The 14,162-nt window shown below is 64.4% G+C and overlaps 2 protein-coding genes across 13 annotated transcripts; both read right to left on the bottom strand.

The window, feature by feature from the left end:
- Positions 1–534: 534 nt before the first annotated feature.
- Positions 535–10,827, bottom strand: LOC116629073 (disintegrin and metalloproteinase domain-containing protein 15-like). Of its 12 annotated transcripts, none has more exons than XM_032399358.1 (23): positions 10,689–10,827; positions 9,433–9,539; positions 8,729–8,805; positions 8,282–8,360; positions 8,041–8,117; positions 7,752–7,950; positions 6,575–6,640; positions 6,430–6,498; positions 6,184–6,353; positions 5,983–6,064; positions 5,395–5,543; positions 5,130–5,304; positions 4,806–4,898; positions 4,386–4,690; positions 4,105–4,306; positions 3,768–3,845; positions 3,286–3,358; positions 2,967–3,105; positions 2,484–2,553; positions 1,802–1,876; positions 1,319–1,390; positions 940–1,064; positions 535–852 (listed from the first exon to the last, which is right to left on the bottom strand). In XM_032399358.1, exons 1-23 carry the CDS (start codon positions 10,765–10,767, stop codon positions 810–812), a joined length of 2,604 nt encoding a protein of 867 aa, XP_032255249.1. In that variant the 5' UTR covers positions 10,768–10,827; the 3' UTR covers positions 535–809. The 12 variants fall into 12 exon arrangements, with proteins under 12 accessions (XP_032255249.1, XP_032255250.1, XP_032255252.1 ...); XM_032399359.1 differs by having other exon boundaries at positions 1,802–1,873; XM_032399361.1 differs by lacking the exon at positions 1,319–1,390.
- Positions 10,828–10,976: 149 nt separating this feature from the next.
- LOC116629071 (E3 ubiquitin-protein ligase DCST1-like) lies at positions 10,977–14,106 on the bottom strand (the record flags this gene model as incomplete). The annotated part of the gene is made up of 4 exons (XM_032399350.1): positions 10,977–11,465; positions 13,281–13,394; positions 13,489–13,631; positions 13,990–14,106. Coding segments are annotated over 4 exons (626 nt in total), but the record flags the coding sequence as incomplete, so codon positions are not given.
- Positions 14,107–14,162: the final 56 nt, after the last annotated feature.

Raw genomic sequence — 14,162 nt, 5'->3', positions numbered from 1 at the left:
GGCCCACGCGGCCCCATTCCCGAAGTCGAAATAATGAGGTGGTTGCGTCCTGTACAAAGCACCTTTGTTCCCAAGCCCTCAGGTGGGGCAGGGGAGGGGAAGGAGGCAGGTGCACGGCCTTGGGACCGTGGGAGCCGCCGCCCCGCTCCGCCCCGGCTCCAGGGCTCTGAGAACACCAGCCAGATCCACTTTTCCCAGCTACTGGTCAGAGGGTGGGGACGGCGGGTCCAACAGCTGGGCCGGTTCGTGGATAGCCGCCTCTGGGGGCCGCGCACACTTGGGCGCAAGGACTTGGCGACGGGGGGCGGCACGGGGATTTACAACTCCCTGGATACTGGATTGCGCAGGGTCATCCCAGACTGGGCAGAAACCAGCCGCGAGCATCCCGGGGACACACACGCTGACCCAGCCTGGGACTCTTCGCCCTCCAGAGCCCGCCTACGTCCGAGGCGGCAGCGCCTCCTGGCGGCCAGACCTGGAACCGCAGCAGGGCGACCGGGCCTTCCCCGAGCAGACAAAGTCCGAGGCACGCTCCCCAGACCTCAGGTTTATTGCACCAGAGCAGGGACAGGCTGTGTGCACCTCCCTCAGGCCAGGACGGCGCCCAGCCCCTTCCCACCCCCAGCTGCAACTGCCTGGCGGGTCCCTAGGGTGCTGCTCGTCGGCGCGTGGAGGTGCCCGCAGTCTTAGGCTGCCCGCTCCGCCGTGCCCAGGCTCCGGCTCCTTCAGTCATCGCGCGGGACTCCAGGGGCCAGTCCGCCTCTTGAAGTCCTAAGTCCGGCTTGCAGGCAGCGGAACCTCAGCAGAGGTCAGAGGTAGAGCGAGGACGCTGCTGGGGGCGGCGGCGCAGGCCTGGGGTGCGGGAAATCGAGAAAAAAAAGGTCAGAGGTCCCCCTTTCCCCAGACCATTCGCCCGGCGCTGGCATCCCCCGCACCCACCTGGACGGTACCACTAGGGGCGGGATTCCAGCTCCTGGGTCAGGCAGGTCACCCGAAGGGCGCCGGCCCTGGGGGTTGGCTGGCAGCGGCTTCCTCGGGGGTGGGGGCTTGGCAGGCCCCTGAGACTGAGAAAGAAAGCGGGAGGCTGGCTTGGGAGGGGGTGTCGTGTTGCCCACCCCTGTTGCTGGGGAGCACCAGCTTGTGGGGCCGGCTCCAGAGGTCACCTTGGTTCCAAACCAACCTGTCACCGTTAAAGGACACCAGGGTATGTGTCCTCATGCACAGAGGGGGCATCTCACCATGGCCACGACTGCCAGGGCTATTAGCACCACAGCCCTGGGTGGGGGAGAGGCTGCACCCTTCTCTCCCCACATGTTACCTTCGGGTGCCTCACCACCGGGTCGGCGGGCAGAGGGCGGGTGGGGGGATTGGGCCGGTCAGCCAGCTCAGCCTGAACAGAGAGAGGGGCAGCGCTGTGAGCACAGCCAGGGGCCAGCGGGCATGCAGTGGTTCTCTCCAGGGCTTCAGTTCAACATGCAAAGTCAGCCAGGGGGCAGGTGAGAATGGGGACATGCGCACAGGGCTTGGGCGCCTGCCCGCAGAAGCCTCAGGGGAGGAAGGTATGGGTCACAGTGGTGTCCCAGGCCAGCTGCAGTCCTGCCACTGACCACCAGGTGGTGGTAGAAACCAAGGCAGGAGGCTCACCCTTTGCGGCTGCTGGGGCTCAGAGTGTCTGAAGGCTGAGGGGCACCCTGGTCCCCTAATGAAGAGCGCCACTGGCAGGGAACAGGGGTGAGAACTGCAGTGGGGCACCAAGCCTCCCACCTGCCCTGGGCCAGGGCGGGGCCTGGCCCGGATTTACCTGGAGTCTCTTGGGCACAGGGTCGGGAGGCAGCGGCCGGGAGGGGGGTGCCGGGAAGCCAAGAATACTGGCCTGCTGAGAGAGCATGGGGAGCAGACAGCGGGATCGGGGTGGGTGGGGTCGGGGAGAGGGAGCACGGACACAGATGTGGGCAGAGAGGGGTTAGTGCCTGGGGAGGGGCTGCCAGGGCCCCAGGGACAGTGGGGGGGGCCGCGCATGCAGTTGCTTGGCTGCATGCAGAGGGGGCGACAAGTGGCAGAGTGAGCATGCGGACCACCTCCACACACACCCCTGTCATCAGCTCCAGGGGCTTGCGGGGCACTCGCCAGCCTTCCACACATGGTGACCTGGGCCTCATCAGGTCATGGCGCCTGAAGGCCATTTCTGAGCACCACCCACCTTGTCCTCCAGGGGCCCCTGCTGGGAGCACCAGCAGACCCACCTCTCAGAACCACCAGCTTGGCCCTCCTCTAGGTGATGTCCCTCCCCAGTCCAGGCTGGACTCTGCTTCTGGGCCTGCAGCCAGGGGAGCGTAGGGGAGGGCTGGCCCCGACTCCTCTGACTGACTCGTGGGCAATGGGAGTCTTTCTCTGAGTCTAGGGCCTTCAGTGCCCACACCCCAGGGCCCACGCTGGATGCCTGGGCAAGGTGGGGCCTCTCTCCCCTGGTATGCATGACTTACCTTGGCCCCTGGCATCAGCAGGACGCTCTGCGGGGGTCCTGGGCGTTCTGGGGGACCAGACTGGGCTGCCCTGGACGTGAAGAAAAGCAAGGAGGGAGAGGGCCCAGCGTCAGACCATGCTCTCCACCCACACGCAACCCTTGAGTAGGGTTGACCCTTTGCAGCCCCTTGGAGAGCAGCTCGAGTGTGGTTGAGGCCCAGTGAGAAGTGGGGGGGGGGGGCTGAGGGGCTTGAGGGAGGGCCCCACCTACTCAGCACAGGGCTCCTGGGCAGAGGTGGCCCTGGCTCCCCAGCTGCCCTCCGTGGGTCTGGGTGTGAGGTGAGGAGTGACAGGGCACGTGGAGGGGAGCGAGGCGTGCGTGGGCTGGCCCAAGGGGCTGGGGGCAGAGCCCGGTGTCCGGCACTGCAGCGGGACTGGGGACAGGACCGCAGAGCCGTCTTCAGCAGAGCCGTCGAGCGAGCTGGGGGCAAGGGGGTCCGTACCTGTACTGGCAGCTGGGTCCCTTGAGCTGACAGAGCCGTTGACGTAGGCGGGCGCGGTGCCGGTAGGCGGCCCCCAGCAGCAGCAGGACCACCAACAGCAGGAGGCTGAGGGGCAGCCCTGTGGTCAGGGGGCTGGTTGCTGTGGGGTGAGGGCAGGTTTGAAGGTGGGCAGGGCTAAGAATCCCACACCCAGGAAGGGGTGGAGGGCGGGGACGGAGGTGAAGTGATCAGAGAACGGGAAGGGGTCAGAGGAAGGGGGGGTGGTAAAGGGTGAGCCACGATGCCCTCCCAGCTGCCCCTGCCCGCTGCCCCCAGCTACCTCTGACGCGGGTGGTGCAGTCAGGGGCGGCCCAGCCCGCCTCACAGTGGCAATGTCCTTTGCTGTCGCAGACCTAGGGAATAGAGGTTGAGCGATGAGGGGCCCTACACTCTGGGGCCGCATTTCCCTGCCCCCAGCGTTTCAGGATCTCCTCTGTCCACAGTTGGAAGGTATGCTGGGGATGATGGGGTGGAGAGATGGAGCCTGTGTCCATGGCCGAGGAAATGAAACCGAACGAGCCCGTGAGCACCTTCTCCACGCTGGCACTGTGTGAGACCCTCTCGTCCTCATCTCCTGGACCCCAGGACGCCCACTGGGTGGCTGAGGAAACTGAGCTCAGAGTGGTTAATAATGTGCCCCCGGCTACCCAGCTAGGAAGGAGTAGAGCGAGGATTAGAACCTAGGTGTGTGTGTTCCCCACGCCCTCCTGTCTGCCCCCCGGAGGCTCCCTGTCCCCTTCCGTGTCCGCCACGCCCGCTCACCCCGTGTCCGTGGCATTTGCTTCGACATTCCTGGGCTCGCAGGACGTCCACGGGCTGGCACCGGCGGTCAATGCACACCTGGCCGGGGGTGGGGGGTGGGGAGAGAACCAAGGTCACAGCCTCACCAAGCGTCACAGGCACTGGCAGGCCACAGCCCTGCCCTTACAGAGGGGGAAACCGAGGCTGCCAGGATGGCAGGACGCTGTTCAGTCGGCAGTGTGACTCTGACCCCCCCCCCCCCCCCGAGAGTCTGCCTTTTACACTGGTGGACCCTGAGGCCTGGGCGCTGCTCGTGCACACGGCCCTCCCTCTGGCCTTGCCCGCTGGGACCGCTCACCAGGTCAGGACCGCAGGCCGTGCCAGGCAGAGTCAGCAGGGGCTGGGCCACGTCGTCGCCCAGGTCCAGGTGGACCCAGCTGCAATTCAGCTTCAGCTGGGTCCCGTTGGCTTCTAGCACCTCCCAGCGCAGACCCCGGGCTGAGCCGAGCAGAGGCTGGGCCTGCCCGCCCTGGCACTGGAGCTGCCCGCAGATGGCGTCTCTGAGGTAACGAGGGAGGAGGTGCGGGGTCAGGCCAAGGCTCCCACAAACCCAGAGGGGACCCCCGGCTCCTCACTTACTTAGGGGCACAGGACACGTAGCTGCCATTAGGGCTGCGCCCACAGCTCCCAAAGGCATCCCCTCGAGTGTTGGCAGCAAGGAGGCAAAGCGGCGAGGCGGGCCGGGCCCCAGGTCCCCAGAGAGCCTGGCACTGCTGGGCGTACGAGGCGCAACGGCCCCGCACGCACACGGCCTGGCCCCCCGCGCACGGCTCGCCGTCTCCCAGGCTGACGTCGGGAGGGCACTGCGGGCTGTCTCCTGAGCAGAACTCGGGTAAGTCGCAGTCCCCTCTGGACGGGCGGCACTGCCCGCCGGCCGGGCGCAGCTGCGGGGCGAGGGAGCATCGGTGTGGGTGCTGGGCGGGTCCCCCCAAAAGACCTTTCCGCCCCGAGCCCCGGCGGGTGAGCGGTGGGTGGCTGGAGGGTCCCGTCGGCGCCCACCTGGCAGTTGTGACAGCAGAGCCCGTCGGACGCGCACCGCGCCCCGGGCCTCAGTTGGCAGCTGACGTAGTCACAGCAGGGGTCGGTGCAGTCCTGAGGGCAGGGGGACCCCGAGTTGGAGAGGGCCAGGCCTGAGAGCCCGCCCCACCCCTGCTCTCCGAGGACGCACATAGCAAGTAGAAGCTGGAGGCCCGCACGGCCTGTGCTGTCCCCGCAGACAGAGGGGGAGCTGCGGAGAGGGGAGGCTCGGACGCTCGCGGAGGGGCGGCGACCCGGGGTGAGGGCCCAGGAGGGGTGGGGCCAGGCTTGGGGGGAGGGGCTCACATCCGGGAAGCCGCAGTCACACTGCTCGCCGGGCTCCACCAGCTTATTCCCGCAGACAGTGGCCAGAGAGGGCAGGCTGGGCAGCCGTTCAAAGAGGCAGCTGCCCATCCCTTCCAGCAGGGCTTTCTCCAGGGCCTGCCGGCTGCAGTTGCTGAAGTTCAGGCCCGGCAGGAAGCTGGGGACCGTGGCAAGAAAGGTTGGGGCTGCGGGCGGCCTCGGGCCCTGCCCCCCCCCCCCCCCCCCCCGCCCCCCTGCAGGGACTCACTCCGTGGAGGCCTCCATGATGCAGCTCTTGGCAGGGGCCGGCCCTGGGCAGGGACAGCTGTGCCCGCGCAAGTCGTGGTCCAGGCCCAGGCTGTGGCCCAACTCGTGAGCTATGGAAGATGCAACTCCCAGGACACTGGTGGAGTGGTCCTGGCATTGGGGAGGGGACACCCCAGGTCCAGCAGCAGCCTGACTGCTCCTGTTCTCTCCTCATCTGACCTCCGGGGCGCTCAGCACCGCCTCCCTCCTTAATTGCTTCTAAAGTAGGAGGAGAGCCCAGGCCTGGGTGGCAGGAAACCGGGGGCTCGCTCAGCTCTGTGCCCCTCCCTTACTGTGTGGCCCTGGGCACTCGCCTCTCTTCTTTGGGCTCGGCTACCCCCTCCTCCCCCAGGAAATAGGTGAAGACCAGTAAAGCGGTGAGCTGGCCACAGGAGAGGGTGCCACGACCGCAGAGGCCACGTGTCATACAGCCCTGCCCCCATGCCCACAGCTCTGGGGTTGGTAACTTTGTAGGGCTTTCAGTGAATCAGCGGCCCTCCAGTGGGGAGGAACTGAACTGGGAATAGGGAGGAGACCTGAAATAGCTCACCATGTTCACACCTCCGGAGAAGTCAGAACAGATGGAGTTCTGAATGGCCATGCCCACCGTGGGCCCAGAGAATGAAGTAGCGCTGTGGGATTGTGAGGCCAAAGTCAGGCCAAAGCCAAGGGGTCCAGAGCTTCAGGGCCTCAGATAGGGAGGGGGTGTGACCCTGGCCAGGCCAGAGCAGAGCCCGGGCGGGGGGCTTACGTCACCAGCTGGGCGCTGTCGTGGTGCAGTCGAGGCAGCAGATCTCTCCGGCGCCAGTGGAGGAACCTGTCTAGCGTGAGACCTGGGTCCTGGCTTATCTCCACCAGGTCCCGCTGGGTCCAGGCCTCCAGGCCCACGAGCACCACCCGCACATTCAGGGGCCGGAAGAACTGAAAGAACTGGGGCTCAGGAGATGGGCTCCGACGGCCAGAGGGCCGTCAGGGCGCTGCCCCGCCCAGCACTCACGGTGTCCAGGAGGAGGGTCACTTTCAGCATGCGGTTCAGCAGGTGCTGGGAGTCCGGGTACCTCTGGACCTGCGGGCCCGAGAAGTGAGCAGGAGAAGCAGCAAGGCGGGTGGGGGCCGGAGGGAACGCGCGTGGGCCAGCTCACCTCCGCGTGGTCGGCCACGATCACCAGCTCGACGGTCTTGGGCTCTGTCACCACATCCCGCCGCCGCTGTGGGCGGAGGAAGGAGCATCAGGCCCAGCACTCACGGCCGGCAGCCGCACGGGGCTGCAGGAACCGCGTCCACGCCCACCCTGGGCGGCCGGCCGGAGGGGAGCAGAGCCCATTTTACAGATGAGCCACTGAGAGCCCGCGAGGCCAGTGACTTGCCCAAGGTGGACCCAGGAGTAGGTCACGTGGCTGGGAGTAGAGCCTGCTTTCTAACTCCAAATTCAGTGCCTTTTCCAAATTAAAAAGAAGACAATAGGGGCACCTGACTGGCTCAGTTGGTAGAGCGTGTGACTCTTGGTCTCGGGGTTGTGAGTTCGAGCCCCACAGTGGGTGTAGAGATTACTAAAAAATAAATAAATAAGGTTTAAAAAATAAATTAAAAAATAACACCATCATATACTTATCACACTTTAGGCACACTTCTAAGCACTGTGCATATGGATAGATAAATAGATTCAGTTAATCTCCACAATAACCCTGAAAGGTAAGTAGTTTTATTATCCCTGTTTTTTTTTTTTTTTTAAGATTTTATTTATTTATTTGAGACAGAGAGAAAGCGAGACAGCGAGAGAGCACAAGCAGGGGAAGGGACAGAGGGAGAGGGAGAAGCAGACTCCCCACTGGGCACAGAGCCTGACACTATGCGGGACTCTATCCCAGGACCCTGGGATCACGACCTGAGCCGAAGGCAGACGCTTAACGACTGAGCCACCCAGGCGCCCCTATCATCCCCGTTTTATAAATCAGGAGATTGGACTCATATTGCTTTAGGACTGGTAACTGTATTATCTCTAGCCAAGTGAGCGCTCTCTGCGTTTGGGGATCTTCTGACAGATGTGGAGTTTGGGTCAAGTACCTGCATGTAAATCCTGGATATATCAGTCACTAGTTGAATGACTTTGGGCAAGTCACTAACCTCTCCGAGCCAGTGTTCTCACTAAAATGGAGCTACTGATAGGACATACCTCCCAGCATTGTTGGGAAGAGGAAAGGAGATTATGTTCACACAGGGGTGTGGACAGTTGCTCCTCAGAAGGTTCTGGGAACACAGGGCTCAGAGGGTCTGGGGCCTGGCCCTCGGGGACAACGAGAGCCCGCTGTTCATCCTCACCCGATGCGTGTGGCTGCGGGGCCTTCCCCGGGGTGGCTCCAGGGCAGCCTGGGTGGGCACAGACGCACGCCAGCGCAGGGCACAAGTGTGGCCTGGCAGGAAGAGGTCTCGGATCCGGGAGATATTCGGGGGGGCCCGAAGGTCCCCAGGCTCCAGGTCTAAGGTGTAGCTTCTCTCTGGGGACAGGATCACCAGCCCCCTGGGAAGGTCCAGCAAGTCAGAAAGCCTCTCAGCTCCATGCCTCACGCACCCTCACTGTCCCCACCCACATGGGGCGCACTCCAGGTACCTGAGCCCCGAGCAGGTGCACACAGAGACCCGGGAGCCCACGCGGCCCTGCACCGCTCCCTGGTAGCAGCAGTTCTCCTACAGCAGAGAAAGAGCAGTGCTACCTTGAAGGCCAGGCTGGAGACCAGGAGGCTGGCCTGCTGGTGAAGAGATGCAGTGTCCTCCCACGTCCTGTAGGGATGGCACCCTCCAGGTGGCCCCTGCCTTCTTCCCTCAGGCCAGAAACAGGGCATAAGACTCACCAGAGTGTGTCCCACACTGACCACACGGGTTCCATCAGGCTGGTACCACATCAGGCTCGGGCGGCCTGGGACTAGCTCCCTGGGAAGAAAAAGCAAGGCGGTGACAGTTACCTCCCTGGGGGGTGCAGGAACGGCCTGCGGGCCTGGGAGGTGGTAGAGGGGTGGCTGGGGGCCGGGCTTCCCCCAGAGGCAGCAGAGTATAGTGGTTGGGTCACAAACTCTGCCCAGCTCTCTGTGTTCTAATCTGGCTTTTACTGCATCCTAGCTGTGTGACCTTGGGCAAGTTAGTTAGCCTCTCTGTGCCTTGACTTCTTCATATATAAAACGAGGACAGTAATAGCGAATAGTACCTGCCCTGTAGGTTGTTATGAGTTCAAGCACTAGTCAGTGCTGTATGGCTGTCCGCCACGTTATCCACATTACTAACGGGACCACTAGTGTTGTTACCTGTTCCGTAGCAGCTCCAGAACATGACTCTCACCATCCAATTCCAACTGGATCCGCAAGGCCTCAGGCAGTTTGGTCTGTGGGCAGCAGAGGGCCTGTCACCTCCCTGGCCCTGCCCGAAATGCCTATCCTCTCTAACCAGAAAACCTCAGGCCCTTCGGAGAGCACCAACGATTAGATCACTGGTGGGGGTGGGGGGGTCCCGAGGGAGGGGCCAGGAAGCCCTGCCCGGCCTGGGGCATTGTTCTGGGGGGTTGTGTGGGGAGGTCAAGGAAGGTATCTGAGCCGCCCCTTCTCGGCTTCCTGCCCAGAGAGGAAGCATCATGGAAGACCCAGTGCAGGCCCCAGCCCTTCCTCTGACTCAGCTTTGGAATTGGGGATGGGGGGTGTTTGGTGAGGCCCTGACCTTCTCCAAGCCCCCCACTCCCCTGGGGAGAAAAGGGACAGAATGAGACCCCGAAAGCAGGTCTGGCCTCAGGGTTTTCCCAGGGGAGCGGGACAGCCAGCTGGGGCGGAGGCTGGGGCAGGCGCGGGGGCAGATGTTGAGGGCATAAGTGAAGCCAGGTGCTGGCCTGCGGCAGGAGGGGCAGCCAGCCCTGGGATGGCCGCGCTGCGCGGGGGGGTCCACTCACCTGTGCTCAGACACACGGCTCTGTGGGGTGGCAGGGGTGTGCTTCTTCACTTGGGGGGAGAGGGCGGCTCACCTGAAACACCTCTGTGAGGCTGAGTGTCGGGATGTCCGGAAGGATCTGGGGCTCCGAGGGTCCACGCAGGGCCCCTTCTGGCCGTGCCCGCTCCTCCTCAGTGCCACCTGCAGGGCGCCCAGAACACCCCGAGAGGGTGCTGAGAGAGCCGGCACCAGCGTTGGGCACACTGGTGCCCACTGGGCACCCGGGCCCTTCTCTGCTTGAAGGACTCCTGCATTGCATGCTGGGACTTAAAGGAGAATCCCGAAGGGAAGGGTCTTCTCTGCGGCTCCCAACTTTCATCCCAGCACCCCACCTTGCACGTCCTGCCTTCGCCTCTCCCTGCCCCCCCCCCCCCAGGCCAATCCCAGGTTCTGGCGGGGAGCTCCCTTTCCTACTCCCTCGCAATCACCCCCCTAGGAACGCCCCCTCTCAGGCCTGGGCGAAGCCCTGTGGCCCGGTGCCCACTCCGCCCTCCCCTGTCCTCACTGCGGAGCTGCCGGGAACGCCCATTTCTGGGTGCGCAGTGCAAACACCCCTCCCTAAACACCCCCTACCCAGTCAGGCACACCCGCTCGCCGCCCCCCAGCTTCCTCCCTGAGCACCCCCGTCCCACAATGGCCCTCTCTCCCGAGGCCAGCCCACCCGCGCCTGCCCTTCCAGCCCCGGGCCCGAGACAGCAGCGGGAAGTGAAAGTTCCAAGGAGGAGTCCGGTGTCAGCCTCTTTCCTGGCCAGTTCTCCCTCCCCTGGCTCCTCCCGCGCTCCCTCCCGCTCGCTGCGCCGGGTTTCTGGTGGCATCATCATCAGGGCGAGGGGTGCGTTGGCCGCTCAGGCCTGGGAAGGGGGCCCAGGAAGAATCCTCTCCGCCAAACCCTACCGGCCCTGACCACTCGGCGCTCTGGCACCGGGTGGAACGGTCAGCTAGGCCCCAGAGGAGCGAAGACGTCAGTCCCGGGGAGGTGCGACCCTGTCCCACCATCCTGAGGGGCGCTGGGCCAGGGCCTTCGGTGCCCGGCTCCGGAGCCTGTTAGTGTCCGCGGGGACCGAGCAGAGGATGACCGCGCGGGGCGGGGGGGCGGCATCCCCCTCCTCTCTCCACTCCATCGCCCAGTCGCCGGGCCCTCAGCCAGGACAGCGAACTAGGGCGGGCCGCGCTCTGGTTGGGGGTCTCCCCGAGTCTCCAGCCGACCCCCGTGCCTCCTGACTTCCCTGCGCCTCCTCCCGGTCCATTCTCCGCCCCCCACCCCCCGCCCACTGAGGGCCGGGCACTCACCTATATCTGGGAGCGGCCGGGGGGACAGAGGGCTGCCTGCGCCCAGGAGCCCCAGGGCCCAGAGCAGCGCCAGCCGCATGGCAGCGGCGCCCCGGGCCGGGCGAGGGCAGCAGGTGCTGGGCCGCGCGCCGAGGAGCCGCGGCGGCCGGGTCTGCCTGGCGCACCCCGCCGCGCCGAGCAGCCACCAGGCCCCGCCCCGTCCCGCCCCCGCCCCGGGGGCTCCCGGCCAGGCCCCGCCCCCGTGGAGGCCGCGGCCCCGCCCCCGGAGGGCCCGGGCCCGCGCCGCTCGCCACTGCGGCGTTCCGGCTGCTGCGCGCGGTGGGAGCCGAGGCCCGGACCGACCGGCTGGGGCGGCGCGTCTCCACCCGGCCCGGGGCCGGACCCCTTCCCTGCAGCTCGGCTGCCCTCCCGCGTCACGTCGGCGGCCCGGTCTCCGGACTGCCGGTCAGACCCCTGGGAAGCGCGGGCGTGGGGAGTGTACCGGCTTTTATTAACCGCGGAGGAGCCGGTGGACAGGACGCCCCCTCACTCCGCGTAGGTGGCATCGTCGTTGCTGTCGCTGTAGGCGGAGGACGAGAGCTCCTCGCGCGGGGTGCAGGCGGGGCACCGCCGCCGCATGTCGTCCCAGCACGGCCGGCAGTACACGGCCGCGCAGTCCGGCGTCGGGCACACGTAGGCCTCTGGCGTCCCGGGCGCCTGGCACACCACGCAGCGCTCACGCAACCGGCGGCGCAGGAGCGGGCAGCGGCGGAGCAGGACGTCCGCCAGGCGGTGGCGCTGCCGGGAGCGAGCGGGAGAGAGGGCTGCGAGGGGTCCGCGCCCACGTGCTGGGCGCCCTGCGGGGCCGGGGTGCTAGGGCAGCGGGTGTAGAGGGCGGCCCTCCCCGGCGCGGTGATGGAGAATGGGGGTGCAGCTTCCGCTCCTTCCCCCAGCCACCACCTGTTCTTTCCCCGTAAACCACCTTATCTGGTTCTCACGGTGGGCGGGGAAGGCAGTAGGGCGTACGAGATTATCACTGCTGTGTTCTCCGCTTTACTGGCGGGAAAGCGGAATCTCGGGAGGGGTAAGCGAGTCCCCAAGGCGCACAGAGAGTAAGCAGTCAAACCTGGCTGGCCCCGGTCCCGATTCCTGATGACAGGTCTGGTTCACTGTGCTCCCACCCTCTCGCCCCACAATTGCCAGGAATTCCTCTCTGCAGGCCACCGAAACTACAGAGGCCCCACTGCAAAGGCAGAACTCCTGGCCTTGGCCTGCAGAGCCTTCCACGCTCTGGTCCCCTTCTAGCCTCTGCTCTAACTTGCCCCAGCTTGAACTTGGCATCCTCTGTGCCAGCCTCTCAGACTAGCCCCGGCCCTTGACATTCCCTCTGGGCTGTGAGTCTTTGCACATTCTGTTCCCTTAGCTTGGACGAATGCCCTTCATCTTTCCACCTGCCTACCCAAATCCAGTTTCCTTCTCGACCAGGTCATGGAATCACAGTATGCTCACTTTTTCATACTCATTTAGCCTCTCTGTGTCATGGGGTGGAGGATCTAGGCACTGGAGGAAAAGTCAAGCAAAGATGGTCTCTCACTTTCATGAGCTCTGTTGGGGCTGATTAAGAATGGCTGCCATTCTTTTCTTTTTCTTTTTTTTTTTTTAAATAATGTTGGGTCCTGTACTATGCTCTACTAAGAAAGTGTAAATAAATTAGCTCACTCAAACAGTAACCCCATAAGACAGGCATTGTTATCATCATTTCTCTTTCAGATGAGAAAACATGCTTGGAAAGGCGGTCACTTGCCCAGGGTCACATGATGACAACTAGTATGTGCATGGAACTTGCTAGATGCCTGCGCTACAAGAGTGAGACTCCCTTAGTCCCCACAACCACCAAATGGAGTAGCAGCTCACCCCGGTTACAGAAGGGAAAACCAAGGCCCAGCATTTAGTCAGTCCTCCAGATCGCAGTTGTCATGGCAATAAAGGAGGGAGCCAGGACTCAAACCCAGGCCCTCTGACACCAGCAGCCTCTGCCACGCTGTTGCTGATCTCTGCACACGCCTTGCACCAGGCCTTACACATCTGTCCAAGCTCCCTGTCCGTCAGAGGGAAACACTGAGGTCTGGTGAAGACCGTGGCCAAGGCCACACAGCTTAATGAGGAAGTGTGGACTGGAACCTGGTTCTTCTGGCTCTGTGCTTTTTCCTTATCCTATGTGACCCTTCATGGTGCCTTCCAGACCCCCCAGCCCACCCGCCTCCCCGCCTCCCCCAAAGACACTCAGTAGATCCTGTGGCTTGCCTCCCGTCCCTTGTCTCTGAAGGAGCCCCCTTGCTTTCTTTTAGCCAGACCATATCAAATCGGACTTCCCTTTTCTGCCTGCTTCCTGATGGCCCACTGAGTGTCTCGGGCTGGGCTGAATCCTGGGAGACAGAGGTGGACGCAGCCCTGACCCCCAGGAGCTGGATGACCAGGGCGCTTGGCATGCATCCCGTCAGAACTCGCTGAGCTCCGTAGGCCTGGGCCCCTGGGGCTGGACGGACTGACAGGAGAGGCCCCTGCTGCGGCCCTCACAGCCACAGGAGCCACGGGAAGGAGGCCTGGACTTACTGGGGCCTTCTGCTGCTGTGCCCGCCTCAGGATGGCAGCCCTCCTCAGCTGCGTAAAGGCTGCCCTCTTCCTCAGCAGGTCATTGTAGAGGAACAGGATCCGCTTCTTCTCGCGCTGGGGCCAGGGAGAGGGGTCAGTGGTATGACAGTGCGCCCCTCAGGCTGGGGGGGTGCTGGGTGCGGGCCTGCGAGCTTGGGGGAGGGAGCACCTTGGGGAAGTAGAAGGCAGCGATGACCCTCCGGAGCCGGTAGGCGAAGGCCTGGAGCAGACAGACACACAGCAGCAGGCCGACGGGGAGGGCAGCTCTCACGTAAGCCCTGGCGTCCAGGCTCACGGGCTGGGGCAGGCAGGCTGCGGGGGGGTGGGCCTGTCAGGGCACCCCCGGGCTGCTCTGCTCCTGCCTGCCCCTTTCCCTGCAGAGTGGCCCCTTCCGGCCCGGAGCTACCAGGCTCGTGAGGCTGTTTGCTCGGCTCGGATGTGGAAGAAAGTTCTGTTGGACAGTGTGGCTCTAGGGCACTGGGACCCCCAGGCCCCAGTCCCTACGGCCCTCGGACCCAAGGCTGTCATCTTCCAGCAACTCGAGTCCGACCTGACGCTTCCTGCTCTGATCCTTGCGACCCCAGCATGCAGAGCCCCCTCTTGCCACGCCTTGGAAAGACCCTGGCCCCCGCCCTCCGTTCCTCTGACCCAGACTTCCAGCGTCGCTCACCCATGTTGTTTGATTGCACCCCTGTCTCCGAGGACGTGTTCAGGGCTCCAATGGTTTTCCGAAGAAGCCGGGCAAGCATGGAGTCCCCCCCCACTTTCACCTCCAATTTGTGGCTGCCTGAGGCCGGGGGGGGTCAGGAAAGGGTCGCAGTTTAGGGGGTGGGGCAGGATGGG

Source organism: Phoca vitulina, unplaced genomic scaffold, assembly GCF_004348235.1.
Source record: "Phoca vitulina isolate PV1807 unplaced genomic scaffold, GSC_HSeal_1.0 scaffold262, whole genome shotgun sequence".
In the NCBI taxonomy this organism is placed as follows: Eukaryota; Metazoa; Chordata; class Mammalia; order Carnivora; family Phocidae; genus Phoca; species Phoca vitulina.
Note: the sequence above shows the minus strand (reverse complement) of the source record. Positions and strands in the feature narration are given on the sequence as shown.